Source organism: Acartia tonsa, chromosome 1, assembly GCF_053477335.1.
Source record: "Acartia tonsa isolate MP-2025a chromosome 1, ASM5347733v1, whole genome shotgun sequence".
NCBI lineage: Eukaryota > Metazoa > Arthropoda > Copepoda > Calanoida > Acartiidae > Acartia > Acartia tonsa.
Genome location: NC_137260.1, coordinates 8,370,061 through 8,397,754, shown reverse-complemented (window position 1 = coordinate 8,397,754; position 27,694 = coordinate 8,370,061). Strand labels below are relative to the sequence as shown.

The window sequence follows — 27,694 nt, the reverse complement described above, 5'->3', positions numbered from 1 at the left end:
GTGTAATGTCCCCTCCCTTTCTAAATAAAACTGAAGACGCTAAACATGAAGACCATGTAACTACAAAACTTAAAAACAAAGCATTACCAATAGACAGACAGATAGACTACTTGCTAATTCATATTTAGAATGATTATAAGAACACTACGTTATTTGAATGTTAGCTTTACCTTTCCGCAGTGAGGGAGGGGACATTGGGCTGTTTATAACACTAGTCCCCACAGTTTTACAGTTGTGTGTTCAAACATTTTAACTACTAACTTTGATCTACACAAGGGGTAATTTTGTGTATTATCATTGGGGATGTACATCAATTTATTGACCTTTGTCTTCTCCCTTTAGATCCCTGATATTTGTAATAATCCATAGAAACGCTTATTTAGTTACATTAAAACATCAAACATAAAGAGGTTTAGATTTAGGTTTAGCACCCCCCCCCCTTCCCTCCCCTCCCCATCATTTAGTCAATAGAACTTGAAAATATTCATTATCAACTTATATTCAAAGTCTGATCAAATAAATATTTCTCATAACTATGTTTTTGCGTCTTTTATTTATATGTATTACATCTTACATTTGACTTTAAAAGCGCATTTAAAAGCTTTTTCTTACAATCTTTTCTTGCACCCACCTTTAGAAAACGGGCTAAAAACCCCTACGGGGGCGCGGGGGGGTAAATGAAACCAGTACAGGCGATTATAATATGTCTTTGGGCAATCAAATATCGTTTTTTTAGTCAGTGGCAACCAGTGAAAACATGTTTCCTGATACTGTCTACTTAAATGTTGATTTTAAAACAAACAAAAATAAACTAAAATCTTGACTTCAACTAGAATTATTTAGGACTAATTTCTTCAATTTGTGTTTTTTTCTTTTATACTGTCAAAATATATGTAATGCATGACTCATCAAAAGTTATTTTGTCTAATTACGTTAATTCTAAGAGATTTTATAATACTTTTAAAATTGTTGGTGAAACACAAAAAGTATGCCTTTTTCTGTAAGAAAATTTTTGCATTTCTTGACTTCCATGCATTAGAATGCTTACTTGAAAAGCGTATTTTTACGATTCCTTTGAAATCTGATGTACATTGGGTATGATAATACTCATAGAATGTTTAAAACTTGATTTGGGGGTGGTGAATTGATGCCCCTTGTTGCCCCTATGTGCCCTGGAGTGCAAGGGGTTGGCGGCAGGGGGGTAAATTCTAAACTAGAAGTTAGTTTATAACCATAGAAGCTTAAGTGAAAGGAATCATCTCTATTGATCAAATGGTTTCTGAGAAAATAAAGGTTAGGTTCAATTTTAGGGTAAATTTGAGCCCCGAAGGGCTAGGTGTTGGCGGCAGTAGGGTGACTCCTAAACTTAACGTTACTTTTAAGTTTAAAATAGAAGGTTTAAGATTATTAAGGTTAGATTCATTTTTAGGGTTAATTTAAGCCCCGGAGGGCTATGGGTTAGGGGCAGGGGGGGTGACTTCTAATCTAAAAGATAGATTATAAGCATGAAAGCTTAAGTCTAAGAAATCATCTCTATTGGTCAAATAGTTTTTGAGAAAATTAAGGTTAGGTTCATTTTAGGGAGTTTTGAGCCCCGGAGGGCTAGGGGTTAGTGGCAGGGGGCTGAATCTTAAACTAGAAGTTAGTTTATAAGCATAAAAGCTTAAATTTAAGAAAGGATTTCTATTGATCAAATGGTTTCTGAGAAAATTAAGGTTAGGATAATTTTTAGGGTTAATTTGAGCCCCAGAGGGCTAGGGGTTGGCGGCAGTAGGATGACTCCTAAACTTAACGTTACTTTTAAGTTTAAACTAGAAGTTAGTTTATAAGCATAAAAGCCTAAGTTTAAGAAATCATCTCTATTGATCAAATGGATTTTGAGAAAATTAAGGTTAGGTTCATTTTAAGGGTTAATTTGAGCCCCGGAGGGCTAGGGTTTGGCCATAGAAGGGTAACTTCAAAACTATAAGTAAGTTAATAAGCATAAAAACTTAAGATTGAAAATTAACTCTATTGATCAAATGGTTTCTGAGAAAATTAAGGTTAGGTACATTTTTAGGGTTTTTTTGAGCCCTGGAGGGCTAGGGGTTGGTGGCAGGGGGATGAATTCTAAACTAGAAATCAGTTTATAACCATAACAGAAAAGCTTAAGTTCAAGAAATCATCTCTATTGATCAAATGGTTTCTGAGAAAATTAAGGTTAGGTTAATTTTTAGGGTTAATTTGAGCCCCGGAGGGCTGGGGTTTGGCAGCAGGAGGGTAACTTCAAAACTATAAGTAAGTTAATAGGGCTAGGGGGTGGGGATAGGGGGTTGACTTCAAAACCATGAGATGTTCATACTCATAAAAGCTGAAGTTTAAGAAATCATCTCTATAGAACAAATGGTTTATGAGATAATTAAGGTTAGGTTCATTTCCAGGGTAACTTCAAAACTATAAGTAAGTTTATAAGCATAAAAACTTAAGTTTAAGAAATCATCTCTATAGATCTAATGGTTTCTGAGATAATTAAGGTTAGGTTCATTTCCAGGGTTTTTTTGAGCCCCAGAGGGCTAGGGGTTGGCGGCAGGAGGGTAACTTCAAAACTATTAGTAAGTTTATAAGCATAAAAACTTAAGTTTAAGAAATTATCTCTATAGATCAAATGGTTTCTGAGATAATTAAGGTTAGGTTCATTTCCAGGTTTTTTTTGAGCCCCAGATGGCTAGGGGTTGGTGGCAGGAGGGTAACTTCGAAACTATAAGTAAGTTTATAAGCTTAAAAACTTAAATTTAAGAAATAATCTCTATAGATCAAATGGTTTCTGAGATAATTAGGGTTAGGTTCATTTCCAGGGTTTTTTAGCCCCGGAGGGCTAGGGGGTGGGGGTAGAGGGTTGACTTCGAAACCATGAGATGTTCATACTCATTAAAGCTTAAGTTCAAGAAATCAACTCTATTGATCAAATGATTTCTGAGAAAATTAAGGTTAGGTTCGTTTTTAGGGTTAATTTATGTCACTTTGAGCAAATCAAAGCGTTTGATAGAAATTTCGTATTTTTAAAAAAATTTCCAGGTATGGTAATCAAAAAAAATTTTTTTTTTCCCTATTGTTCTATTCAATAGGGAATACATATATCTAGAGCACCTTAGCGTTCTACTACTATTTTTAGGCCTTATAACACACACCTTTACGGAATTTACTAGAAAATGACCTCTCCCTTTATATTCTGATTATTCAGTTCTGAAACTTTACAATTAATAATGTTCGTTTGTCCTACGGTTTCATAGCTTGGTTTTATGGATGTTTTCATCCTTGTTTTGCATCTCTTGTTTATATAGAAACAATAAGCAATTAAACACTCGAATTTTGTATGAAAGACACAATAGTATAAGTTATCAAACACATAAACAATAGATTGTTGAAGAAATTAGGCATTTAATTGATTATATCAAAGGAAAGTTATTAATAAGTATAGTCTAATTAGTTAAAAACTGAATAGTTCTTATACATTAAATAGTTTTACTATTAAGTAAATTTGTTGCAAAATACAACATACTGTTTAAGGACATTCCTACATTTTTAGGACTTTATTATAGATGTGCCTCGTTTATAACGTTGTACCTTGTTGTAGTATTTATTACAAAAAGGTTTAAAACTTATTGTAGAATTGCTATGCTTTCTAAATCGTACCTTACTACTAAAGGAATAACCATGTTAAGTATGAAATCAATAGGACAATTATAAAAGGTCTAAATTAATGATAAGAGCTATCCGTTATAGACAGACAGACCAATCCTTAATAAAGAAAATCTTTACTATTAAAATCAAGCATCAGAAAAAGTCTTGTTTTTTTTTAATTATAATTATAGATCCACAACGACCAAAATCTTTGACCTATGTAGATTATGATCACATTTGAAAAAGGTTTTGCCATGTCTTAAATAAGATACAAAATTAAATAAAAATTGTTTTCAATTGCTAAATAATCTTTAATACACCAGACATTAATTTGAAGTTAAATTAAAATACACTATATATATCTCTATATAAAAAAAAGCGATTGTGCCCCTAGCATTTAGTTGGTCTGTTTTCTAAGGGGTAAGGCATAAAAATCATCCAGAGACTTGAATCTAAAAATCAAATAGCCTGAACCCATCCTGGGTCCTATGTACGTGAAGCTTTCCTAGAGTGTAGAACTAAATCAGCTATCGAAATCTTAAGCTACAGATAAAATACATACTGTTTACATACAAAACATATCAGATGATCATTATCAAATTTTTGTCAACTTTAATGCAATTAAAATTAAAAAGCATATACTTTACCTAGTAACTATTAAGTAATAAAATAGTAAATGAAGTGTATTCAAGTATATCTTTTAAAGTAATGTTTTTAAATGAACCTTTCGTGTCATATATTAACCTACTTGCTGTTTCATTATATCAAAAGTTTATCCATATAAAATTCAAAATGGTTTAGAACAGAAAAGATAGACTTTTGTGTAATAAACGGCTAAGTATCTAATCAATTAGGATTAGTGCTTTTTATATCACTAATAATGCATAAAATAACCACTGTTATACATCCTAAATATGCAGTGTTGAAGTGTTAAAAATATTGTTTTAAAGCCTCAACAAATATGACAAAATTATATTTACAAGCTTTAAACTATAAGATGATTTTTGATTAAAGGTTATTTTAAAGTCAAATAATCACATATTTTTATTAAAAATCTTTGAAATACTATAGACACGAAGAAGGAGCAGATACAACTTAGGTAAAACCTGTTTTGATTCTGCAAATGTGCATATTTATAAGATCCATTGACCGCTTGATGCGTGTTGGTTTTAAATCCGCTAAACTATTGAGGAAAAGCGTGTATACCTACCCACTACATATTACCTATAATAAATGATTTTAGGTAGAACCTGGGGAGGTTGTTCTTGATCCCATGTGTGGGGGTGGTTCTATACCACTAGAGGGTGCTCTCTTAAATACTGGTGCTTTTTTCTTAGGTTAGTTTTTCCTTATAATAAAGTAACAGGATCTCTGTCTGTCTGTAAGTACAAAAGGATCTCGCTAACGGATGAACATAACTAACCCCATCTAGTGGAAAAAATTTTTTTTTTGTTAAACAGCTGATCTTATTGAAAGAAAACATTTACGTGCCCTTAGATGCCTCTAGGAAAGGGTTGGAAAAAACCTGTTTTTAAAATAACCCAACCCATTGGTTTTTTTATGTAACCCGTGGTTTTGGGTTTTATTGTTTTTAAAGATTATTAGGGATTTTTTAAAAATATTGATAAATTCTCATAATAAAGTAACAGAAAAATAAAAATTGAGAAAAAAAAGCCTAAGAGGATAATTCCAAATATTACTCCTGGTCCTAGAAAAGAGTTGAAATTACCGAAAAAAGGTATTTAAAAAAAAACTTTTTTTTGGTCTTTCTGAGTTTCAAAACCCAACTAATTGCAATTATTTATTTGTTAAGGAGGTGAAATTAATGCTGAAGGAGCCAAGAGGTGTCGCACAAATATGACAGGTGTCACATCTGTTCATACTGAAATTAAATATCCACCATTAATGGATTGCTTTCAGGTACTTACTTTATGTTTAAAGTTTTAGGAACTCTTTATTACAGTGCTAAAGATATTAAATATTTGGTTCCAGGACAAACGTCGTAGTGTCTAAAATATTAAGTGAATTACGTATTTCTATACAGGTTAGGTTAGGTTAAGTTATGAATATGCAAACAAACCTCTCGCAGGGGTTAGGCATTAAAAAAAATGCAAAACCTACGATTTAAAATAGGTTAGGTTAGTGTGTAGAACATTTGTCACTCCTGCGTTTGTCTTAGGACCAAATATTTTAAGAGGATAAACTTTACAATGTTTTTAAAAAGATATTTGCAATTATACTTAATTGTAAATTAAAAATAAGCAATATTTTTCCCCTTTCAACTTATTTTATAAAAGTTACTGTTGTGAAAATTTTAATTTATGGAAGGATTATGTTAATATTCAAATTTAATTTGAACCATCGCTCATATCTCAATTCTTGCACTTTAAAATATTTTTAATTTCCAGGGGGATGCAGTAAATCCTTGTTTTAAAGACGGCTGTATAGATGTCATTGTTACTGATCTTCCATTTGGACGGAGAAGCGGATCTAAAGCTGATAATAGGAATGTTATTGTTCATTCAAATTTCATTTCTTCTCAACTATAGGATCCCCTAAATTTTTTAGAAAAAAGTTCGCCCTTCCGTCCTTAGTTTGTAATTGTATTGCGCACCCTTTCAACCTTAAACAATTTCATATTATAGCTGCTTCTTTTTGTAGCGATGCTAATCTATAAATCTCTTTGTCCGTCTATCAGTCGGTTAATTTATGCTAGTTGGGGGATGATTTTTTCTCGGTTGTATTTCACGATAGACAATTAAATTATAATTCTTAAGATTCCTTCTACCAATGACCCTCCTGTTAATAATTTAGTCTGCTCTATCACGCACTTGGTTCGTTTGTCCAATGTCCATCCTTATTGTCTGTACTTTGCTACTTATGGATGTTGTCACCCTTGTTTTCTAAATTAAAATAATATAGGATTATGTGTTTAATAAGCACATGATTTTCCTTTTAAACCTTTACTGTAATAAATAAACATAAACCTTAAATATAGAGTATTGTATCCACGTACCATGAACGCTTTGGCCAGACTAGTTAGACCAGATACAGGCAGAGCCATCCTTCTCACACAGGTAGGAAAGTGTATTTATTATCGTGGCCAGGCTGGTTAGACCAGATACAGGCAGATATATACTTCTCACACAGGTAGGAGAGTATGGTTATAATCTTGGCCAGGCTGGTTAGACCAGATACAGGCAGAGCTATACTTCTCACACAGGTAGGAGAGTATGGTTATAATCTTGGCCAGGCTGGTTAGACCAGATACAGGCAGAGCCATCCTTCTCACACAGGTAGTAAAGTGTATTTATTATCTTGGACAGACTGGTTAGACCAGATACAGGCAGAGCCATCCTTCTCACACAGGTAGGAAAGTGTATTTAATATCTTGGCCAGGCTAGTTAGATCAGATACAGGCAGAGATATACTTCTCACACAGGTAGGAAAGTATGGTTATAATCTTGGCCAGGCTGGTCAGACCAGATACAGGCAAATTGAAAGCTATACTCACAAAACTTATAAAATATAGGGTTGTAAATTCTGCACGTGCACGGGTTACCCTGCTAAGGAAGGGGAGGGTGGTAAATAAAAAATATGTGAGAAGGGGGAAAAATAAATTAATAAAGAGTACTAAAAGTTTAAAGAGTAATTTAAGTTTACTAGTGACTTCGCCTTAGATTCTAGGGGATCTTAATTTGACGAAAATAGCCTAAAATCACTTAGGAGCTATGTGAAGCTGTTAGTGAGGTCTTGACGGACAAAACTTTAAAGATAAAGAGAATAATAAATAAAAATAATCTTTATTTTCAGGACAAAGCCTCAATGTTCAAAACATTTAACCAGATCAACAAATATTGGAAGCTTAGCAGATTTTTCGGTGTCAACATTGGCGGATTAAAAGGACTTGTATTTCTATTTAATAGAACAGCTGACTTATATGTTCCTAAAGCACCAAAAGTTAAGAAAATTAAGTCGTAATGTGATGATTTATATATCTGTGAGACTGTGATTTATTATTGTTATTTTTAACATTTTTTTTTTAAGTTGATGAAAAATTGCATTGTATAAATAAGATTAATATGAGAACGATTAACCACTCCTTCAAATTATTTTAATTATTGCTAAAATTTAAAAATCTCCGAGGAAACAAAACTGTCAACTTATAAAAAGAAATTACATTGGATAAATACGGATGGATATTGTACCTGAATTAGAACTATCTTGCCTTCAACGGCTCAATGATGATATACAAAATTACCTCTCTGAATATTAGTGGTTTAAAAGTTTGGACACTCAACTAAATGAAATAACCTATCGATTTTTAATAAAAGTCCCAAAAGTTGTTAAGCTAACGAATAAGAAAACATTACTATAAAAGTTTGGGGACTATTGTAATAAACATTCTAATGTCCCCTACCTCCCTGGATGGAAATATCTTCATACGGAAAAAGGATGCAATATTCATTTCTCTTGAAAAAGTACCTACCTGTTATACTATACTTTTTTGATTACTTTCAGGTTTATAAATAATTTGCAAAAATGGGTCCAGGAAAGAAATGGAAGGCACAGTCGAAAAGAGTCGGCACCAAGCTACGTGTCAAGATTGCCAAAAAGGTCAGTGATTTATTATTGAAACCCAGCTACTTGTCGACCAGGGTCCTACTGATTTCCGTTTGTCCCAGCTGGCTAATTTAAGAATTAAACCATCCTCCCCCCCTTCACCATGGAGGAACGTATTGACCAATATCTGAGTACTATATTAGCAGCCTAATTTAAAGATTCCCCTTTCACATTATCCACGTAATATATATATACAGTATACGTTACAAAAAATTACAGGTCTTAAAAATGGTCTAGCCCCCCCTCCAATGAAATTGTAACCCTATTTTTTGTATGTTGCTCTTTATATACATGTATGATGGTGTTTAAGTCGGTCAATTAAATCAAAACCCATTTTCCTACATTCAGCTATAAAAGAAAATATTCAAAATGTCAAAATTCAACCGATTCTATATTTTAAGTGAATTTTACTTAAGGCGAAAAATCATAGATTTTGAGATCTCGATACATACTTTTGGGCCTTAAATGATTTGTATGAGAGCTAGAAAGTTGGGTAAGGTGTCTATGAACGCAGAATTTTATGCTGAATATAAAACTTTCAACAAACCCTATGCTAAAATTAATTTTATTATGTGATTTTTTGGCTTAAGTGAAATTCACTGAAAATAATACTAGGTTGAATTTTGACTTTTTAAAATATTTTCTTGTAGGAAAATGTTCTTTGATCTAATTGACCGCAACAAACACATACATGTATATAAAGTTCACATACACAAAAATTGAAAAAATGGGGTTACAATTTTATTAGAGGGGGGGCTAGACCATTTTAAAGACCGGTCATTTTTTGTAACGTATACTGTACGTGTACATTCCTTTTCTTATAGGTAATTAACGTTTAACCATCATATTTACTGAATATGTCATTTTGAAGGTTCGTGAGGCCAATAGAAAACAGAAAAGGGACGCAAAGAAGCATCCTGAAAAGTACAGGAAGTCCAAGAAAGACCCGGGAGTTCCCAATGATTGTCCATTCAAAGACAGGGTTTGTACTTCATTGACTTGTTCACGAAAATTAACTGGAAACTGAAACCATACTTGCATTACATAGCTGTCTTTCTTCTTATAAAGTAACAGGATCTCTGTCTATCTGGTTTTACTGAAGAATCGATACGGTTCTCCTTTACATTTTAGATTCTCATAGGTTAATGGCTATTTTTTGGGAGGGTCTTATAGGTTTTTTTTGTTAACAGCTGATATTAACATAGGTTCAAAAGAAAACATTTTATATTTCCCCTAGAGGCCTCTAGAGTAGTAGCCACAAGTAAATATAAATAAAGAGAAAAAATTCATCAAAATAGAAAACTCAATCGGTTCAATAGTTATCAAAATCTTAAGCTTCAGAAAAAAAATAACCTTACTATTTAGACTATTATTTTTTAATTTAGGTCATCGCGGAGGCGCGACTAGTTGTAGCAAAGCAAGCCGAAGCAAAAGAAAAACGAAGAATTGAACTGAAAGAGCTGAAGAAAGAAGCAAAACAAAATAAAACCAAGTTGCTTGAAGGCCTATCTTTAGAGGTAATTAGAAATTCGAACTTTTTTTTTGTAGTAAAGGGGGAGATAAACTATTAAAAGGACTCTCCACAGAAAAATCAACTTTGGATTTTTGAAAATCTAACCTGAAATTATTATTCTCTGTTCAATTTTAGGCATTTTTTGTTTTTGTGGCATCGCGATCGAAGCCCTTTGAAATTTTTTACCTCCTTTAAGTGAATCCTCCCGCCATTTAATTTGTGCTGCTTTAGTGATTTTTAGCTTCTATTTTTGCCGCCGTTGCCGCATTCATCGCCCTTCTCCGCCGCTACTCCGCTATTCATCGCTTTTTAATACATGCTCCCCTCTCCCTTGTTCAGAAATTAAATAGAGGCTGGGGGTGTTGTGTATAGCGACGTACGCAATGTATAGCGGAGTAGCGGCGGAGAAGGGCGATGAATGCGGCAACTGCGGCAAAAGATGGTTATATTTGGCGGAGGCGAACACAAAATGGAGGCGGCAGGATTGTCCAGTCAAGGAAGAGGATAAATCGTAGAGCGGCCGGTTGCAATGGAGCAAATGTTCTTTAGCGGCAAACATATATTGAGTGGAGGAATGTGTAGTATATATTGTTATAGCGGCAGTACAAATAGGCGGCGGACAAAATTTTCAAAGGGCTTCGATCGCGATGCCACAAAAACAAAAAATGCCTAAAATTGAACAGAGAATAATAGTTTCAGGTTAGATTTTCAAAAATCCAAAGTTGATTTTTCTGTGGAGAGTCCTTTTAAGAGATCCCGTAAAACTAAGTTTTTGGCACATTTAGAAACTTTAAAAATTATACATACCTCTCTATTATAAAATGACGATGAAAGACATGCTTTTCATTAGGGTTAGGCCGGATATCCGGTGTGGCCGGATATCCGGCCGGATATCCGGCCATTTTCAATATCCGGCCGGATACCGGATATTGAAACTATCCGGCCGGATATCCGGCTCTATAATTTTTTATACTTTACACCAAAAATCTCTGCTTTTTAAAATCTTAAATGGCTATAATTTTCTTATTATTGAAGCTAGAAGAACATTTTTTCTGAATAAGTTTAACTTTATGTAAATTTATATAAGATTTCTGAAGAATTTTTTTTTTACTACTTTAATATCTGATAATTTGGCCGGTTATCCGGCCGGATATCCGGTAATTTGGCCGGATAACCGGATATTTGCCGGATATCCGACGTTGGCCGGATATCCGGCCGGTTACCGGATATCCGGCATTTGAAATCAGCCGGATATCCGGTATCCGGTATCCGGCCAAAAAAGTATCCGGCCCAACCCTACTTTTCATTTTATGTTTTTACATTTGCTTGGGTTAAATAGAAGGAGTACTTAGCGGTTAATGTTGCAATTATTAGTTGGAACTATCCAGTAAAAACATTTCTTTCCTATAGTTTCATATCATCCTCATATATAAAAACTAGGGTTGGGCCGGATATCCGGTGTGGCCGGATATCCGGCCATTTTAAATATCCGGCCGGATACCGGATATTGAAACTATCCGGCCGGATATCCGGCTCTATAATTTTTTATACTTTACACCAAAAATCTCTGCTTTTTTAAATTTTAAATGGCTATAATTTTCTTATTATTAAGGCTAGAAGAACATTTTTTCTGAACAAGTTTAACTTTATGTAAATTTATATAAGATTTCTGAAGAAATTTTTTTGGTACTTTAGTATCTGGTAATTTGGCCGGTTATCCGGCCGGTTACCGGATATCCGGCGTTTGAAATCAGCCGGATATCCGGTGTTTGAAATCAGCCGGATATCCGGTATCCGGCCAAAAAAGTATCCGGCCAAACCCTAATAGAAACCCTATTATTCAGATCAATAAAAGATAATAAGTATAGATGTATAGATGTATGTATTGTATATTTGTATAATCCAGACAACTACCTGGCCCAAGGGGGTGAAAGTCCTTTGCGTCTGATATCAAATTGCTTTCTGGTCTTTTGTATTAACTTGGCTGTGTTTATATTTCTGTTGCTGTTAGTTGACTTCAAAGTTACAATACACAATCGGGATAGGGTCCCCACCCTATGAGTAGAGTTACGTATAGCTAGCCCCCTCTATTATTTTACTTTAATCTCAGCTCAACAACTTAAAATAATTGAGTGATATTTATTTAGGGATTTGTAGCTAAAGCGCAACACAAGTCAGCTCTATTCGACAAGTCCCAGGGCATCCAAATGTCTGCACAGGAGAAGGGACTCTCAGACAAGTCAGCAAAGGCTTACTACAAGGAGTTCCGCAAGGTTTGATATAAAGTTATCTTATACGGGGATCTCAAGGGATCAGACAATGGCCTATAATTTGATTTACAACCCCTATGATAATACACAGATTTACCCCTTCAGCAGATTACAATTAGTGAGTAAAACGTTTGGACACTCAATGATCGAACCAAAAAATCAAATTCAATAAAAGTCCCCAAAGTTATTAAGCGAACTAATACTAAACTTTATTAAAAGACTTTGGATGGGGGCTACTGTAATAAAATAGCCCAGTGTCCCCCCCCCCCCACTCCCTGGTTATTTTACACGAAAAATTCACGGAACGAGTACATACCTAAGATACTGACTTACAGACAGACAAACCTGTTGACGTTTAACTAGTCTTCAGTTCTTACTATAGAAACAAAATATTATTTTCACAAACTAAATATGAAGTGTTAAAATTAAAATTAATATAGGTTATCGAAGCTGCCGACGTAGTTTTGGAAGTTTTAGACGCCAGAGACCCCATGGGATCTAGGAACGTGGATAAATTAAGCTTTTTCTATAACGAAGCTTCTCTATAATTCACTCTGTGTGTCCGTCTGTCCTTAACAATATGGCGGAAATGTGATTTTCTCGACTGCTATTGAAAATATATAACTGAAATTTTCAGTAAACATTTCAATGACATATGCATTTGAAGTCTATACATTGTTTTGTCCGTCTGTCTATCGAGCATGCTTCAAAAGATATAAATCCCAATCTTTTCTAAACATCTGAGGTGGATTCTTAAAAAAAATTACCCCACTAATCGCTTAGTGGGGTAAAATTGTTTTCGTGAAAAATCCTCCAAAATCACATAAAAAATCTACAAAAATTAAATAAAATCTTATGTTAATAACCCTTCTATGATTTTGTTTAATTTTTGTAGATTTTTAATGTGGTTTTGGTGGATTTTTCACGAAAACAATTTTGCCCCACTAAGCGATTAGTGGGGCAATTTTTTTTAAGAATCCACCTCTGCTCTCTAACTCACTTTGTCCGTTCTTATGTTTTTATGTGCTTAGCTACTTATGTATGTTGTCATTTTGTTTTAATATTAGTATATCAATGTTACCTTTTCTATCGTTCATGATCATTTATTCTGTTTAAAATAGTCGTTATAATAGCTTATCCTGAATATCATACGTAAATAATTGTTAGCTATTTATTTAGACAAATCCCTTATTTCTTAAGTTTTTGAAAAAGTAATCTTGTGTAATTTTAAACTTATGAAATCTGGATTCTACTAAAAACTTAATTATCCGGTTGTCCGCAGATGCAAAGAGGTAGAGGAGGCGGTGATGAGCGGCAGTAAGGCGGGAAAACGTCTTGTCCTCGTACTTAATAAGGCGGATCTTGTGCCCAGAGAAAATCTTTTGGCCTGGATGAAATATTTAAGGTTGGTATAACAAATGTATAAGTATAATACATACAACTACCTGGCCCAAGTGGTGAGGACCTTTTTTAGTTGCTAACACATTGCTTTTGCTCTGTAGTGACTATGTTAAAATTTTCGCAGATATTATTATCTGGTATTTTTTATTTTTCCGACGCTATTGGCTGATATTCAAAGACTTAATTGAAGTAGGAACTGAATCGCTGCCCAGTGGGGTGGGGGGGGGGGGGGGGGAAGGGGAGACTTTGGTTACTTTATCTATATCTCTTACATGCTAAATAAGAACTCTTACCATCTGAGCTAAATCAAATACTATGACTTCTCCTCTAAAACAGCTGACATCTAAAAATTTTAAAAAATCATTATTTTTATTTAGAAACTAATATTCTACAATTCCTTTCAAAGCAGAATTCTCCTATTGACTGATTTAGACAATATGTCTCTTGAGTATCTCTATTGCTATATCAAATACTAAGGCTCTCCTCCCCTAAAACAGCTGAAATGTACAAATAATCTACCTATTTATAAGTCTTAATTTTTATTTAGAAATGAGTACCCTACAATTCCTTTCAAAGCATCCACACAACAATCAGGCAGGCTTGGTCAAGCTAAAATAAACATGAAGGTAAATTTTTATTTCCAGTATGGCTTCAAAACCGATTAATATCCGCTGTACTAGCTCCGGGAAGTTTCAGCCGTCTATCATTTAAGGAGGCCGAAGAAATTACATTTCCCATAAACGTCTCATAGGGGCAGACGGACATTTAAAATTATAGTAGCTTTGCTTTTAATAATAATCCAACTTAATGCTTTAGGATGTAGAACAACAGTTGAAAACCTCTAAATGTGTTGGTGCTGATCTTTTATTGTCACTGCTGGGAAATTATTGTAGAAACAAGGACATCAAAACTGCCATCAAGTAAGATTTTTAGAATATATTTAGAGCTTAACTGCAAAGCAGAACACTGTTGTAAATTCTTTTTATGATACTAAATGTTAATTTTTAGCTTAATTGGATATATTATTAGTCACATTTTCTTTTACCATTAAAATTACAAAATACTATATTTCCAGTATTGCTAAGAAACCGATTGAAATCAGCTGAATTAGAACCGGTTCTGAGCTCTACTGAAAAATCATGTATAGCATCTGACCACAAACAATTTTCACGAATATTACAATAAAAAATTATAAAATTGTAACCCATTTTGTGAGACCATCTGAGCCAACAAATCTGGTTCAAATCTTAGTTTTTCATTTTAATATACGCGTATAGCTTTCTATAATACGATGTTATAAATAAATATTGTAATTTTTTAGGGTTGGAGTTGTTGGAATGCCCAATGTTGGTAAAAGTTCTCTGATTAACAGTTTAAAAAGAGCGAGAGCTTGCACTGTTGGCGCAACACCAGGTATAATATTAATTTAAAAAGAGCGAGAGCTTGCACTGTTGGCGCAACACCAGGTATAATATTAGTTTAAGAAGAACTAGAGCTTGCACTGTTGGCGCAACACCAGGTATAATATTAGTTTAAAAAGAGCGAGAGCTTGCACTGTTGGCGCAACACCAGGTATGATGAATCTTGAAGAATTGAAATCTTTATCTAGGATATACTGTGATACATGGACTTCAGGGATCTAAAGGGATAAGATAATGGGCGATAAAGTGATGTAAATTCCCAATAATGATAAAACATAATTACCCCTTCTGTAGATTACAATTAGTAATTAAAATGTTTGGACACTCAATTTAATGAACCAATCAATCAAAAACCAAAAGTTCCCAAGGTTGTTGAGCCAACGAATAAGAAAACGCTATTATAAGACTTTGGGGACTTGTGGAAAAGCAGCTCAATATCCCCTTCCTCCCTGAAAGGACTTATATTTGTCTTTACCTTTTTTGCTGAACAAAAAAAAATCTTCAAATTTTCGGTTAATGTTCCCCTAAAACGAGATATTGTCTGTTTTTATTCAATAGTTTAGTTCCGTACAATAGCCAAAGGGGGGAGGCGGATGTGCCACTTTTTGAAACCAAAACTAAGTCAACAAAGGAACTCAACTAAAAAAAGAGTTACAGGTCTGAGATTTTGCATGGCAGTTGCTTTATAGCGGTACAATATGGAACTGTGAAGAAACGGCGGCGCAACCGCCGAAAACCGCATTTTCCCGTCGAATTTTTGTTTGCAATTTCTCGGTGGTTTTCGGCGGATGCGCCGCCGTTTCTTCACTGTTCCATATTATAACCCTATAAAGCAACTGCCATGCAAAATCTCAGACCTGTAACTCTTTTTTTAGTTGAGTTCCTTTGACTTTTAATTTTGGTTTAAAAAAGTGGCACATCCGCCTCCCCCCTTTGTAATATTTCCCAATTTCCTAAATAACTTTTAATTTATATAGGCGTAACGAAGAGCATGCAGGAGGTCCAGTTGGACAAAAAGGTCACCTTGCTGGATTGTCCTGGATTGGTCATGGCAGGAGGCAACAAGACGGATGCTAGTGTTGCACTGAGGAATGCAATTAAGGTAAAACGTAACATCACTTATTATTATTTTGGTATTATCCTCTTAGAATTTTTTTTTTCAATTTTGAAAATTTGATTGTATTGTATTGTAGGTAGAAACTCTGTCGGATCCATTAACTCCTGTGATGGCCATCCTGCAAAGAGTTCCCAGACAGCACCTTATGCTTAAATATCAGCTATCAAACTACAATGTAAGTACTATTTGCTGTGCAGCTACTCTATAAATATAATAGTCCGCCCTTAAAAGTTAGTTAAGTGCCAACTTCATAAGAGTTGTACGATTTGATTGTTTACAGGATAAATAACAATATAGTTTACTCAGTAGAAAAGTTTGCTGGCCTTTTTGCAGTGAAATCCTGTTATATAAAGTATTAACTTTTTTTTGTCTGAAAGCTTAAAATTTTGATAACTACCGAACCGATTAATTTTTCCAGTTGAGAAAAGCGTCACATAGGGTCCGGGATGGTTTTAGGCTATTTTGACAAGATTTAAGCCACTAGTGAAATGGTACTGGATTATCTAAAATATTACAAGCACCTTTAGTTCAAAAAATATTCTGTTGGACTATTGCAGCAAAAAAATGTTAAATCATCAATTTATTTTGCACGCTTTTCTTAACTTACTGTTTATTTGTATAGGTGCTAAACTTTATCTTAACTTTCTAATCAGGATGCTGCAGAATTTTTGGCATTGATGGCTATTCGCATGGGGAAGCTTATGAGAAGTGGAATTCCCGACAGAAACGTGGCCGCCAGAAAAATCCTCCAGGACTGGAATACAGGTAGGATATTATTTAAAATATTTGCATAGTTGACAACAGTTTTCAATGCATAGGGATACAAACACTAGGTACAATTAGAATTTTAAAAATCAGTTTGATGTCTTAACCTAACTTATATATGGCAATTCCTCTTTTAAAAATTCAAATCATATAAACGGATTTAAATTTGAGGCTTAGTCGCTGATGGATTAATTATCATTTAGAAACTTGTTGCTGGGCAAAATAACGATTCCCCAATCCATTCCTTAACTCCATCCCTTCACCTAGTTTTGTAGCGACTTGGCTGTTATAATATTTCAAAGACCAAATTGAAAGTCGGCACAGGGTCCCCACCCTGTGGGTATAGTTACATATAGCTCGTGCCCCCTCTATTCTTATATCCATTAATCTTTCTGAATATTCAGGAAAAATCAAATACTTCACTCACCCCCCGGAACAGCACAGCCCGGAAGCATATCTTGGCGCCGAAATTGTGCAGCAGTTTGCCACAGAATTCGCTCTGGATGAGTTGGACAGCGAAATTAATCTTCATCATCTACCGAAGCTGAAGTCTAGCGAAACTGTTGAGGTGATTTATTTTATGTGTTGATAATTTCTAAAACGTAATCAACCGCCACACAACTTCTTTTTCATCATTGGGTATGTATAGCATTTTCCGTCAATTGTCTTATCCCTTTAGTTTGCTGGGAAATAACCCAAGACAATTAATATTTTCACTTGACTATTGTAATATTTCAAACATTAGAAATATTTTTTTTCAATTTTGAAAATTTTTATACTTTTTTTAGTTCAGTTTGGCTTTTAGTTTTGATTTTAATAAGTGTCACACCCATCCCCCCTCTTATATAAAAGTTTCAACCCAAATTCAATGCATGAAAAAAATGCACGAAATGCATTTCAATTTTAATTTCGTGAACTGCATATTTTTCCTGTTCAATGGCTTAAACTACATCTATAGGGCATATATTTGAAAGAATTTTAAGCTTCTACCATGTGGTTTGAAAAATATTAAGACGTTAAAATCGTATTCTTGTGATATATGCAATTTACATAGCTGGATCATTTTCAGAAAAACAACATGACGACTAATTTAGTGATGTCTAATTGTTTGTTATTTATTGTAAATAATACAAAATTATTTTAAGTTTCATTGCATACTTGTAACTTATGCTCATAATTTTTTTTCTGAAATGCACTTCATGCAACTACTCCTTTAATATATAGGTACCCTCCAGCATGATGGTAGATACAGCTGGGGAGTTCAAGGAAGAGCAGGAGGAAATGGAAGATAGTGACGAGAGTGACAGTGAACAAGAAAATGATGAAAATATCCTCCCAGCAAATATTGAAATCTTTGTTAAAGATAGTAAGTAATTTTGGATGATTTTTAAAAAAGCGAAGCTCTTCTATAATTATGATATGTCTGTCAGTAACGTTAACGGTTAGCTCTTTCCGTTAATTTAGACATGTTAGAATTATCTTACCGATTTCAAACTTTACAGGATGATTCCTTTACCAGAAAGTCCGTACGTCAATTTGAAACATACTGATTTTTTATTTTTTTGACAATTTTTTATGTGATATAATTACCCTATTCATCTGATTTTTGGAATCTGATTCCTAGGACAACTTACATAGTGAACTGTTATAAGCGAAGTTTTTCTATAATCATGTCCTAATAATATGTAAAGTAAGAAATAAGTATGTCCTTAAACAGTATTCTTTATTTAAGCAGTTTTGCAACAAGTTTACTTAAAATTTTGTTAAACTTATATATTTAATTTTTCTCAGGCGGTAAGAAAAAGAAGGTGCAAAAGAAAGACACAGGAAAAGATGAAGAAGACGCTCCTCTCTTTAAGCTGGAAGGTAAACAATATCATGCTGTTAGCGTCGTCAACAAAGAAAATAAATCTTTTTAAAGCAATTTCATAATCAAATGGAGGATTTACTGCAGATGAAATACCTCCTCTTTACCTTAATTGCTCGTCTTGTGCATAAAAAAGTATCGAATGGTTTGAAATCCCTTAAATTTGGAGAAGGCTTTATTTTTTATGCTAGCCCCTTTGTTAGTATACGCTGGATGGGTATTGATTTTAAATTCACTTTCACTTGATAATAAAGGGAGAAGTAGTTTATGCTTGTATTGCGTATAATCCACGAGTTAGCTTCAGTCGAAAGCGATAATTAAGTCTAGGTGTTATTAAATATGCATTTAATTTTACTATGCGTTTTGTCAATATTCAGAACACTTAGACTGAAGCTGACTACGAATTTCACGCAATACAAGCACAAACTACTTCTCCCTTAGTACACAAATTTAAAATTATTTTTACTATAGTTAAGTTACTCTAAAAATTTTTGGGAATTTTCTCGGCTCCTATTAAAGATAGAATACTGAAACTTCTTGTCAACATTTCCATCAATATGTAGCAAAAGTTAGTATTGAACATTCATAGCGGACGGACTGCTTTAATGCAGTTTTTTAACTACTTTTCTATTTTTCACATATTTTGAAATTGGTTCACTATTTTATTTATCTTTTAGGAAACAAGAGAATGAAGAAGGCTCAGAAAATGCAACAGAAAAAGATGAGGAAAAACAGAAGACGTGCCGAGAAGTAAGTTCAATTATCTGGACATTTTCTGGGGGGGGGGGGGGGGAATACATAGCGTTTTTATTCTGTTTTAAAGTCTTGATAAAACGCATAAGAGGATCATGGCAATTGCCCAGTCTCTCAATCCTTTATATTATTTGTTTAGATATTTATCGCATCGAATTAGACAGCTTTCTGCAGATATTAAAATAAAAAATAAAGTTAAAACCAGTTTTATTAGATCCGAGGGGCTGGAGTCATGGGCTTACCAAACTGGTATTAATTTTATTTGAATATTCGTCTGTTATACGATGCTGTACATGATTGTATGGCTGAGAACCGGGTCTAATCCAGCGGATATTAATCGGTTTCGAAGCCACGACATTGGAAATTACGATTTTTCTAACAATTTTTTTCTTGTTTAGACTTGGATCAGAGCTGGGTAACAAAATGGAATCTGCATTTTCTGGGCTTAAGGCCGAAGCTTATGACTTCAAAACAGATTTTACAGACTAGAGATGCATCGCGCGTAACACCAAAAATTTCGAATGTTGTGATTATTTTTTTCTTTCTTGGATTGTCAAGATCTGTTGTTACCCATTGTTTTTGCTAATTTGGATTCATCCGGAATAAACCTCTTATTTTTTTTTGAACAATCGCATTTTTTTATTTTTGTGAAGTTTCCTTTATGGATGTTTTACTCTATAATTAAGAAATATTCGTTTTGTCGAAACTAGTATAATTCAGCTTAACCAAATATTTTGGAGTCGATGAAAATCTGGAAATTATTGCTAGGGGGGACTTTAGCTGGATAGTTTAAGAATAGATTAGGGTGGATCTGGATAAATTGAAGTTGGTTTTAATCAGAATAGTTTAGCTTTGAATTCAAAAGATGCAAATATTTCATTACTGAAAATTTTATTTAGTTTTTAAGGGGTGCAGAAGAACATCAGTTTCCACAATGTGTTTTACATAGTAAGAAGTTAAATACTTAGAATTGTTGGATCAAGTCAAGCTGAGTGTGCCAATGGCAACAAGTAAAACAGTGCGTGCCAATATTCCCCCTAGTCAAGTATAGTATGCCAATATTCCCCCAAGTAAAACATAGTATGCCAATATTTCATCAAGTAAAGCATAGTATGCCAATAGTTTAGCAAACAAAGCAGCATAACAAAAAAATTAAAAAAGATGAATTTAACATATTTTCCGATTTATGATATGATAATTTAACCTACAAATTTACTACTTTATGTACGTAAAATATATAAACTAGCAGTTGTGTCCCTAGCATCTAGGAGCTCTCTATTCCAAGTAGTAGAAAAGTTACGAAAATTAGCCTAAAACCATTAAAATTTCAAAATAAAAGATCTCACTAATCAATGGACTGTTATGGTTCTTCTTTCAATGAAGCTTCATATTGGTCTTTTAAAATACCATGATTTTGTTACAATAGTTTTTCTTTTTAAAACTTAAATGTAAAGGATATTTTCAGCTCTCTCCTTCTCTCAAATGCCCCAAGAGACATCGAGGGGGGAGGGGGGTGTGGTGGAGCCGCTAGTATATATACATAAATTATTTCAAATTTTAGAAAAAGCATATCTTGACAAGTAAAGCAGAGTATGCCAATATTACGCCAAGTAAAGCAGAGTGTGCCAATATTCCCCCTAGTCAAGTAGAGTATGCCAATATTCCCCCAAGTCAAGTAGCGTGTGCCAAAACAGGCTATTGGCATACTCAGCTTGACTTGATCCGAATTGTTAAACACGTGAAAATAAATATACAAGATTAGATGTGTATAACCCAGATAACTACCTCGCCCAAATGGAGGGGACCTTTTTGATCTGCTATTAACTGATATTCAAAGACCTAATTGAAAGTCGGCACAGTGTCCCCGCCACGTGGTTAGAGTTACATAATAGCTCGTGTCCCCTCTATTCTTTTACTTTAATCACATGTATGATGCAAATATTGAAAGAATGTAATAGTGAGAAATATTTATTAATTTTTTTCAGATATAAAAAATGTAAATGTATAGGTACTAAAAATAATTATTTTATTCTTTCTAAATTATCTTCCTAAATTCCTTTATTAATATTCTTCTTGATTTCTCGTCTGTTTAGTTTGGTGATGCTCTGTTTTCTTTATACCAAAAGAATATTGTTATATCGTGTCCGTCTACCTAAACAGAAGTCATACAAAATTATATTTTTTATAAATATTATTAAAAGTTGTTATATTTCATGGAATGTCTTCTTTATTAAGAATAGTAATTCATCGCATTGTAATATAAACAGCTTTTCATGAATAGTAAAATGAAAAATTTAAATATCAATCTAAAAACTGCTTCTATTTTATTATTCTTGGAAAATTGTCTAAAATACAGTACTTTACATCATTTTTAAGACTTTTCATTCTAGTCTTATTTTTTTGTACAAAGATAAAACTTTTGTCAATAGAATATAAGAACATGTATGACAACATCCTTAAGAAGCAATTTACAGGCTAATCATGGATAGAAAAAGGGTGATATGGGGCAGATGTTCAGTGGTCATAAAAAAGAGAAAGAATGATATTATATGCAACATGACCGACGGACCAAGAAAGTTGTAGAGTGGATGTATTTTGGAAAGTGTCAACTGCACCAAAGAAATCAGCAATTCATCTTAGATTAAAATAGCAGCCGAGAAATACATTACATAAGCATAGCGTTTTAGACTGTCCGAGTGAATTATAGAGTACATTCGATACTAAAGACTGACATTTAAAAAAGATAAACAACTTACCGTTAATTGTTCAGTATGTGTAGCCATGTAAAGCCCTGAGATTCCATAGGCTAACGTTGGTAGTCCAAAATTTAACATTTTTAGCACGTTGTAAAAGTTATCTTCTAAATCCAAATTTTCTACTGGCCTTTTACTAAAAAAATCACTAAAATGAGAATTTAAATAAAGGAATTGTCAAAAAAAAAAAGATTCTATATTATGTTAAATTCCTTTACTTTATAGCTTACAAAGGGGGGGGGCGAAAGTGACACTTTTTGAAACCTAAACTAAAAGTCAAAGGAACTCAATTAAAAAAAGAGTTAAAGGTCTGACATTTTGCATGGCAGTTGCTTTATAGGGATACAATAAGGAACTGTGAAGAAACGGCGTCGCAACCGCCGAGAAAAGGCAAAAAAAATTTTGGCGGTTTTCGGCGGTTGCGCCGCCGTTTCTTCACAGTTCCATATTTTACCCCTATAAAGCAACTGCCATGCAAAATCTTAGACCTGTAACTTTTTTTTAGTTGAGTTCCTTTGTTGACTTTTAGTTTGGGTTTCAAAATCGGTCTGTTCGTCCTTAAAGATCTTGGTAACCCGTTAAGTTTGTTCTTTTTTGGGAATATACCTTCTGGTCCTGTGATAGTCAAGATTTAATTAAAGTACACAAAGTTTTTAAGTAAACATATGAAATGAGATAATAAGCTTTTGAGTGCCTATATAATTTACAGTCCAATGTCCTCTCCCTCCCTCCCTGGCAGCAACTAGTATTAATCAAATGATTTACCTGCAATGGAATTTAATAAATGGGAAAGCTCCTGTGCGTAGAACATGATAGTTAGCTTCATCTACCTAAACCAAATAGAACTTTCAGTTGATATCATACATAATTTAAAATTCGGTTTTCTTCAATTGTTTTTCATAAAATATGATATCATAGTCTTTTACATAACAATATTTTCTTAAAATTGATGATCTTTAAATCAAATAAGACTTTAAAATTAACTGTTTCTAGAGTTTTTTTTTATTCAATGCATTGATAACTAGCCATTTCAGATTTAAATGTTAAATGACAATAACACTGTCAGCAGGGATGATGTTTTAGAAGCTAATAATTTTTAAAAATTCTAAAATACAATTTTCGATATGTATAATTGTAGAATGTATGCTATTTACATCCAGGGATCGAAAGGGATATGCCAATGGCCAATAAATTGATGTACATCCCCAATGATCATACAAAAAATTGCCCCTTCTGTAGATTAAAATTAGTGGTAGAAACGTTTGAACACTTAACTTAATGACTTCGCCAAAGTTAATAAGCAAACGAATAAGATTAGTGTAATAAACAGCTCAATGTTCCCTTTTCTAAAATATTACCTGAAAATTAAAGTGTGATTTAGCAAATAAATCATTTTGAATTTGATATCTCGGTACATACCAAGCTGTCCAATAAGGTAAACCTTAAATTATAATCATAGGGATCTTAAAGGATAAAACAATGGACAATAAATTGATGTACATAGTTAATAACAAATCAGCCATTGTCTTATCCTTTTGATCCTTGGGAAATACTGAATTTCTTTTATGTTATATTTTACTGCCATCATTTACTATGATTTAATATGTTTCGTGGTGTAAGATATAAAATTTAAATTTTTGAGTTATTTACTAAATTTTTTCTCATTTTATAAGTAGTACCTATTAAACCTAAAAATTTAAAATATAAAATAGTAAGGTGTTTTAGTATATGCTTAAGATTTAAGAAATTCTTGCTCTTATTGTTATATGCTTTTCAGGGAACTCTCATATACTTTCTTTGATGGATATATTTGGCTGCTTGGATCTTGCCCAATTAGAAGGGCTCATAGATGGTAGGGACGTTGCTACTAGTATTTTATATAATTCTACTAGTGGTACTGTAGTTTTATTAGTACCTGAATTTCTCAACATTGTAGATAGAACTGTAGAACTTTTGGGTAATCCTTTCTTTTGATAAAACAAACTAAATTAAAATTTATTATAAATATTTTTTAATTTCCTTAAATTTTTATTGTAATTTTAAAAAGATTTTGCTACCTTTTTATTCCTCCAATTAGAATTGTTTGTTTATTTGGTATTTTGGACATTTTCTTGCTGTCAAATATAAATTTCAAAGATTTTTTTTATTTTAAAGAAAATTATATTGTCTGTTTGTTTACATTTTGCACTGACGGAAGAATGCCGCGTTCAGTGTTTAGATCTGAATAAGTACAGGGATAAATATAAATATAAGAAATTAATTAATACATTAATCCAAATTAAATCTCTAATTTTCTACATAATTAAGACGATTCTTTTTCTTGAAATAACAGGGTTAAATATTTATTTTTTTCCTATAATATATTTAAAAATATATAAATCATTAATCTTAAACTAACTACAATTTATACAAGACAATGATCTCAATATTTCCTATTAATAATTCATTAAAAAATCTTCCAAAATATTGTTTAATTTATTATTTATGAAGAAAAATCCACGAAAAACTTAAATCTACAAAACAAATTCCCCCCTGCATATTAGGACCTCGATCTCGAAACTACTTGACACAGTTTTATAAAGTTTTTACCAAAATATTTTTTGCTTTTTATATTTAACAAAATTGTTGATTTTATATACGTGTAAAAATATGAAGCTTTTTTCAAACATGTATATTAAAAAAATAAGCATATAAATATGGACGTTGTAATAATTAAATGAGAACTTTATAAAACTGTGCCTCTTGAAGCTGTATGTATCTAAAATGTCAATAACGTCTGTTCGTCTGCTTGGTGTGTATGTGATTAGAAGCTGAGTAATACTGAATCTACAAGTTAAAATTATAATATTATATTTAGTAGAAAAAAAGTTATAGTCATTAATTTTTTAATATTATCCTGTTGTTTATTCTAAATTTTTTATTTATAAACATTTTAACATAAAATTTAAGATTTACAGCAAAAAAAACATATGTTTGTGAAATACCTACTTTTTATATGAATTTTACTAACAAGAGAAATTATTGATACCTAATAAAATTTTATTTTAAGTTTTCTGTCTGTGAAATAGAAATTTAAAAAACTTATTATCATTTTCATAATTAACACCTTTCCTATATAATATTTTTTGATAATATTTGAACTAAAACATATATTTTTAACCTAGCTATATACCTAATGTTTTTTGGTTGCAGAAAAGTTCAAGGGAAAATTTTTTCAATTTATAAACCTTTTACTTTAAAGATTAATGTCCTTAATGATCAAATTTATACATAGAATAAACCCTTACATCCGAGATATTTATACTTTTTGGAACGGAATAGCCCTCATTTACCCTAATATTAATGATATATGCAGCTAAGCAAATATTTGTGGTTTTTATCTCTCATATTTACTACACACATAGTTACACTTACACATAGTAGATATATTATTACTTGGATGTTGCACCAGATTTTCATGTACTCTGTAAAAGTAATACTCGCAGCTTGCTAAAATAATGATACCCCTTCCCTCCTACTATATGAACGCACTGACTAATGAATGAGTTTCATATTAGCAAGCTAAATTTACGACAAATTTTTCCCTGTCAATATATCCTATATCCATTCTTACACACACTGATAATTATTGCTAGTTTTTGTCTAAGTTTCTATAAGTTTAATATTCAGGTTCCCTCCAGCATGATGGTAGATACAGCTGGTGAGTTCAAGGAAGAGCAGGAGGAAATGGAAGATAGTGACGAGAGTGACAGTGAACAAGAAAATGATGAAAATATCCTGCCAGCAAATATTGAAATCTTTGTTAAAGATAGTAAGTAATTTTGGTTAATTTTTTTAAAAAGTGAAGCTTTTCTATAATTCTGGTCTGTCTGTCCGTAACGCCAACGGTTGGCTCTTTCCGTTAATTTAGACATGTTAGAATTATCCTACCGATTTCAAGCTTTACAGGATGATTCCTTTACCAGAAAGTCCGTATGTCAATTTTAAACAAACTGTTTTTTATTTTCTTGGCAAAATTTTTTATGTGATATAATTACCCTATTTATCTGATTTTTGGAATCTGATTCCAAGGACATCTTACATAGTACACTGTTATAAGCGAAGTTTTTCTATGATCAAGTCCTAATAATGTAAAGTAACTATGTCCTTAAACAGTATTCTTTATTTAAGCAGTTTTGCAACAAGTTCACTTAAAATTTTGTTAAACTTATATATTTATTTTTTCTCAGGCGGTAAGAAAAAGAAGGTGCAAAAGAAAGACACAGCAAAAGATGAAGAAGACGCTCCTCTCTTTAAGCTGGAAGGTAAACAATATCATGATGTTAGCGTCGTCAACAAAGAAAATAAATCTTTTTAAAGCAATTTCATAATTAAATGGAGGATTTACTGCAGATGAAATATCTCCTCTTTACCTTAATTGCACGTCTTGTGCATAAAAAAGTATCGAATGGTTTGAAATTCTTTAAAATTTGGGGAAAGCTTCATTTTTTATTCTAACCCCTTATTCTAACTTTTAAATTCACTATGCGTTTGGTCAACATTAAGAACACTTAGACTCGTTTAGGGCTAAAGCTAACTCACGAATGTTACGCAATACAAGCACAAACTACTTCTCCCTTAGTACACACATTTAAAATTATTTTTATTAGTGAAGCTACTCTATAAATTTTTGGTGATTTTCTCGGCTCCTATTAAAGATAGAAAACTGAAACTTCTTGTCAACATTTTCATCAATATGTAGCATAAGTTAGTATTGAACATTCATTGCGGTCGGACTGCTTTTATGCAGTTTTTTAACTACTTTTCTATTTTTCACATATTTTGAAATTGGTTCACTATTTTATTTATCTTTTAGGAAACAAGAGAATGAAGAAGGCTCAGAAAATGCAACAGAAAAAGATGAGGAAAAACAGAAGACGTGCCGAGAAGTAAGTTCAATTATCTGGACATTTTCTGGGGGGGGGGGGGGGAATACATAGCGTTTTTATTCTGTTTTAAAGTCTTGATAAAACGCATAAGAGGATCATGGCAATTGCCCAGTCTCTCAATCCTTTATATTATTTGTTTAGATATTTATCGCATCGAATTAGACAGCTTTCTGCAGATATTAAAATAAAAAATAAAGTTAAAACCAGTTTTATTAGATCCGAGGGGCTGGAGTCATGGGCTTACCAAACTGGTATTAATTTTATTTGAATATTCGTCTGTTATACGATGCTGTACATGATTGTATGGCTGAGAACCGGGTCTAATCCAGCGGATATTAATCGGTTTCGAAGCCACGACATTGGAAATTACGATTTTTCTAACAATTTTTTTCTTGTTTAGACTTGGATCAGAGCTGGGTAACAAAATGGAATCTGCATTTTCTGGGCTTAAGGCCGAAGCTTATGACTTCAAAACAGATTTTACAGACTAGAGATGCATCGCGCGTAACACCAAAAATTTCGAATGTTGTGATTATTTTTTTCTTTCTTGGATTGTCAAGATCTGTTGTTACCCATTGTTTTTGCTAATTTGGATTCATCCGGAATAAACCTCTTATTTTTTT

At 32.8% G+C, this 27,694-nt stretch overlaps 3 protein-coding genes across 4 annotated transcripts in view; 2 read left to right on the top strand and 1 right to left on the bottom strand.

Annotated features, from left to right (window-relative positions):
• LOC145312155 (tRNA (guanine(6)-N(2))-methyltransferase THUMP3-like) overlaps positions 1–8,181 on the top strand; it is an 18,690-nt gene extending 10,509 nt beyond the window's left edge. The window contains exons 10-14 of the mRNA XM_080151309.1: positions 4,904–4,997; positions 5,474–5,580; positions 6,069–6,166; positions 6,659–6,737; positions 7,474–8,181. Of these exons, the coding sequence (XP_080007435.1) occupies positions 4,904–4,997; positions 5,474–5,580; positions 6,069–6,166; positions 6,659–6,737; positions 7,474–7,641 (546 nt within the window). The 3' untranslated portion in view covers positions 7,642–8,181. The remainder of the gene's footprint in view (positions 1–4,903; positions 4,998–5,473; positions 5,581–6,068; positions 6,167–6,658; positions 6,738–7,473) is intronic.
• Positions 8,136–27,694, top strand: Ns1 (Nucleostemin 1). 2 transcript variants are annotated; one of them, XM_080151240.1, is made up of 17 exons: positions 8,136–8,277; positions 9,155–9,265; positions 9,669–9,800; positions 11,944–12,069; positions 12,507–12,568; positions 13,349–13,471; positions 14,015–14,093; positions 14,284–14,387; positions 14,789–14,880; positions 15,866–15,990; positions 16,082–16,180; positions 16,659–16,770; positions 17,175–17,338; positions 25,813–25,954; positions 26,373–26,447; positions 26,999–27,071; positions 27,472–27,694. In XM_080151240.1, the coding sequence occupies exons 1-17, from the start codon at positions 8,203–8,205 to the stop codon at positions 27,560–27,562; spliced, it is 1,785 nt and encodes a 594-aa protein (XP_080007366.1). In that variant the 5' UTR covers positions 8,136–8,202; the 3' UTR covers positions 27,563–27,694. The 2 variants fall into 2 exon arrangements, with proteins under 2 accessions (XP_080007366.1, XP_080007359.1); XM_080151233.1 differs by lacking the exons at positions 25,813–25,954; positions 26,373–26,447; positions 26,999–27,071; positions 27,472–27,694 and adding exons at positions 17,995–18,136; positions 18,562–18,636; positions 19,315–19,387; positions 19,789–20,011.
• LOC145312382 (uncharacterized protein C15orf61 homolog) lies at positions 21,343–24,378 on the bottom strand. Its single transcript, XM_080151623.1, has 6 exons — positions 24,201–24,378; positions 24,059–24,126; positions 23,502–23,584; positions 22,909–22,973; positions 22,147–22,279; positions 21,343–21,542 (listed from the first exon to the last, which is right to left on the bottom strand). Exons 1-6 carry the CDS (start codon positions 24,248–24,250, stop codon positions 21,480–21,482), a joined length of 462 nt encoding a protein of 153 aa, XP_080007749.1. The 5' UTR covers positions 24,251–24,378; the 3' UTR covers positions 21,343–21,479.

What these genes read in the sequence shown, in the direction of transcription:
- LOC145312382 (XM_080151623.1), bottom strand. Translation starts at nt 24,250, where the DNA reads ATGTCCAAAATACCAAATAAACAAACAATTCTAATTGGAGGAATAAAA. An exon ending in CTAATTGGAGGAATAAAAAG is followed by an intron (nt 24,127 to 24,200) that starts GTAGCAAAATCT and finishes ATTTTAATTTAG; the next exon opens with TTTGTTTTATCAAAAGAAAG. An exon ending in AATCACACTTTAATTTTCAG is followed by an intron (nt 22,974 to 23,501) that starts GTAATATTTTAG and finishes TATTTGGTTTAG; the next exon opens with GTAGATGAAGCTAACTATCA.
- Ns1 (XM_080151240.1), top strand. Translation starts at nt 8,203, where the DNA reads ATGGGTCCAGGAAAGAAATGGAAGGCACAGTCGAAAAGAGTCGGCACC. An exon ending in AAGCTAAAATAAACATGAAG is followed by an intron (nt 14,094 to 14,283) that starts GTAAATTTTTAT and finishes TTAATGCTTTAG; the next exon opens with GATGTAGAACAACAGTTGAA. An exon ending in CACTGTTGGCGCAACACCAG is followed by an intron (nt 14,881 to 15,865) that starts GTATAATATTAA and finishes TAATTTATATAG; the next exon opens with GCGTAACGAAGAGCATGCAG.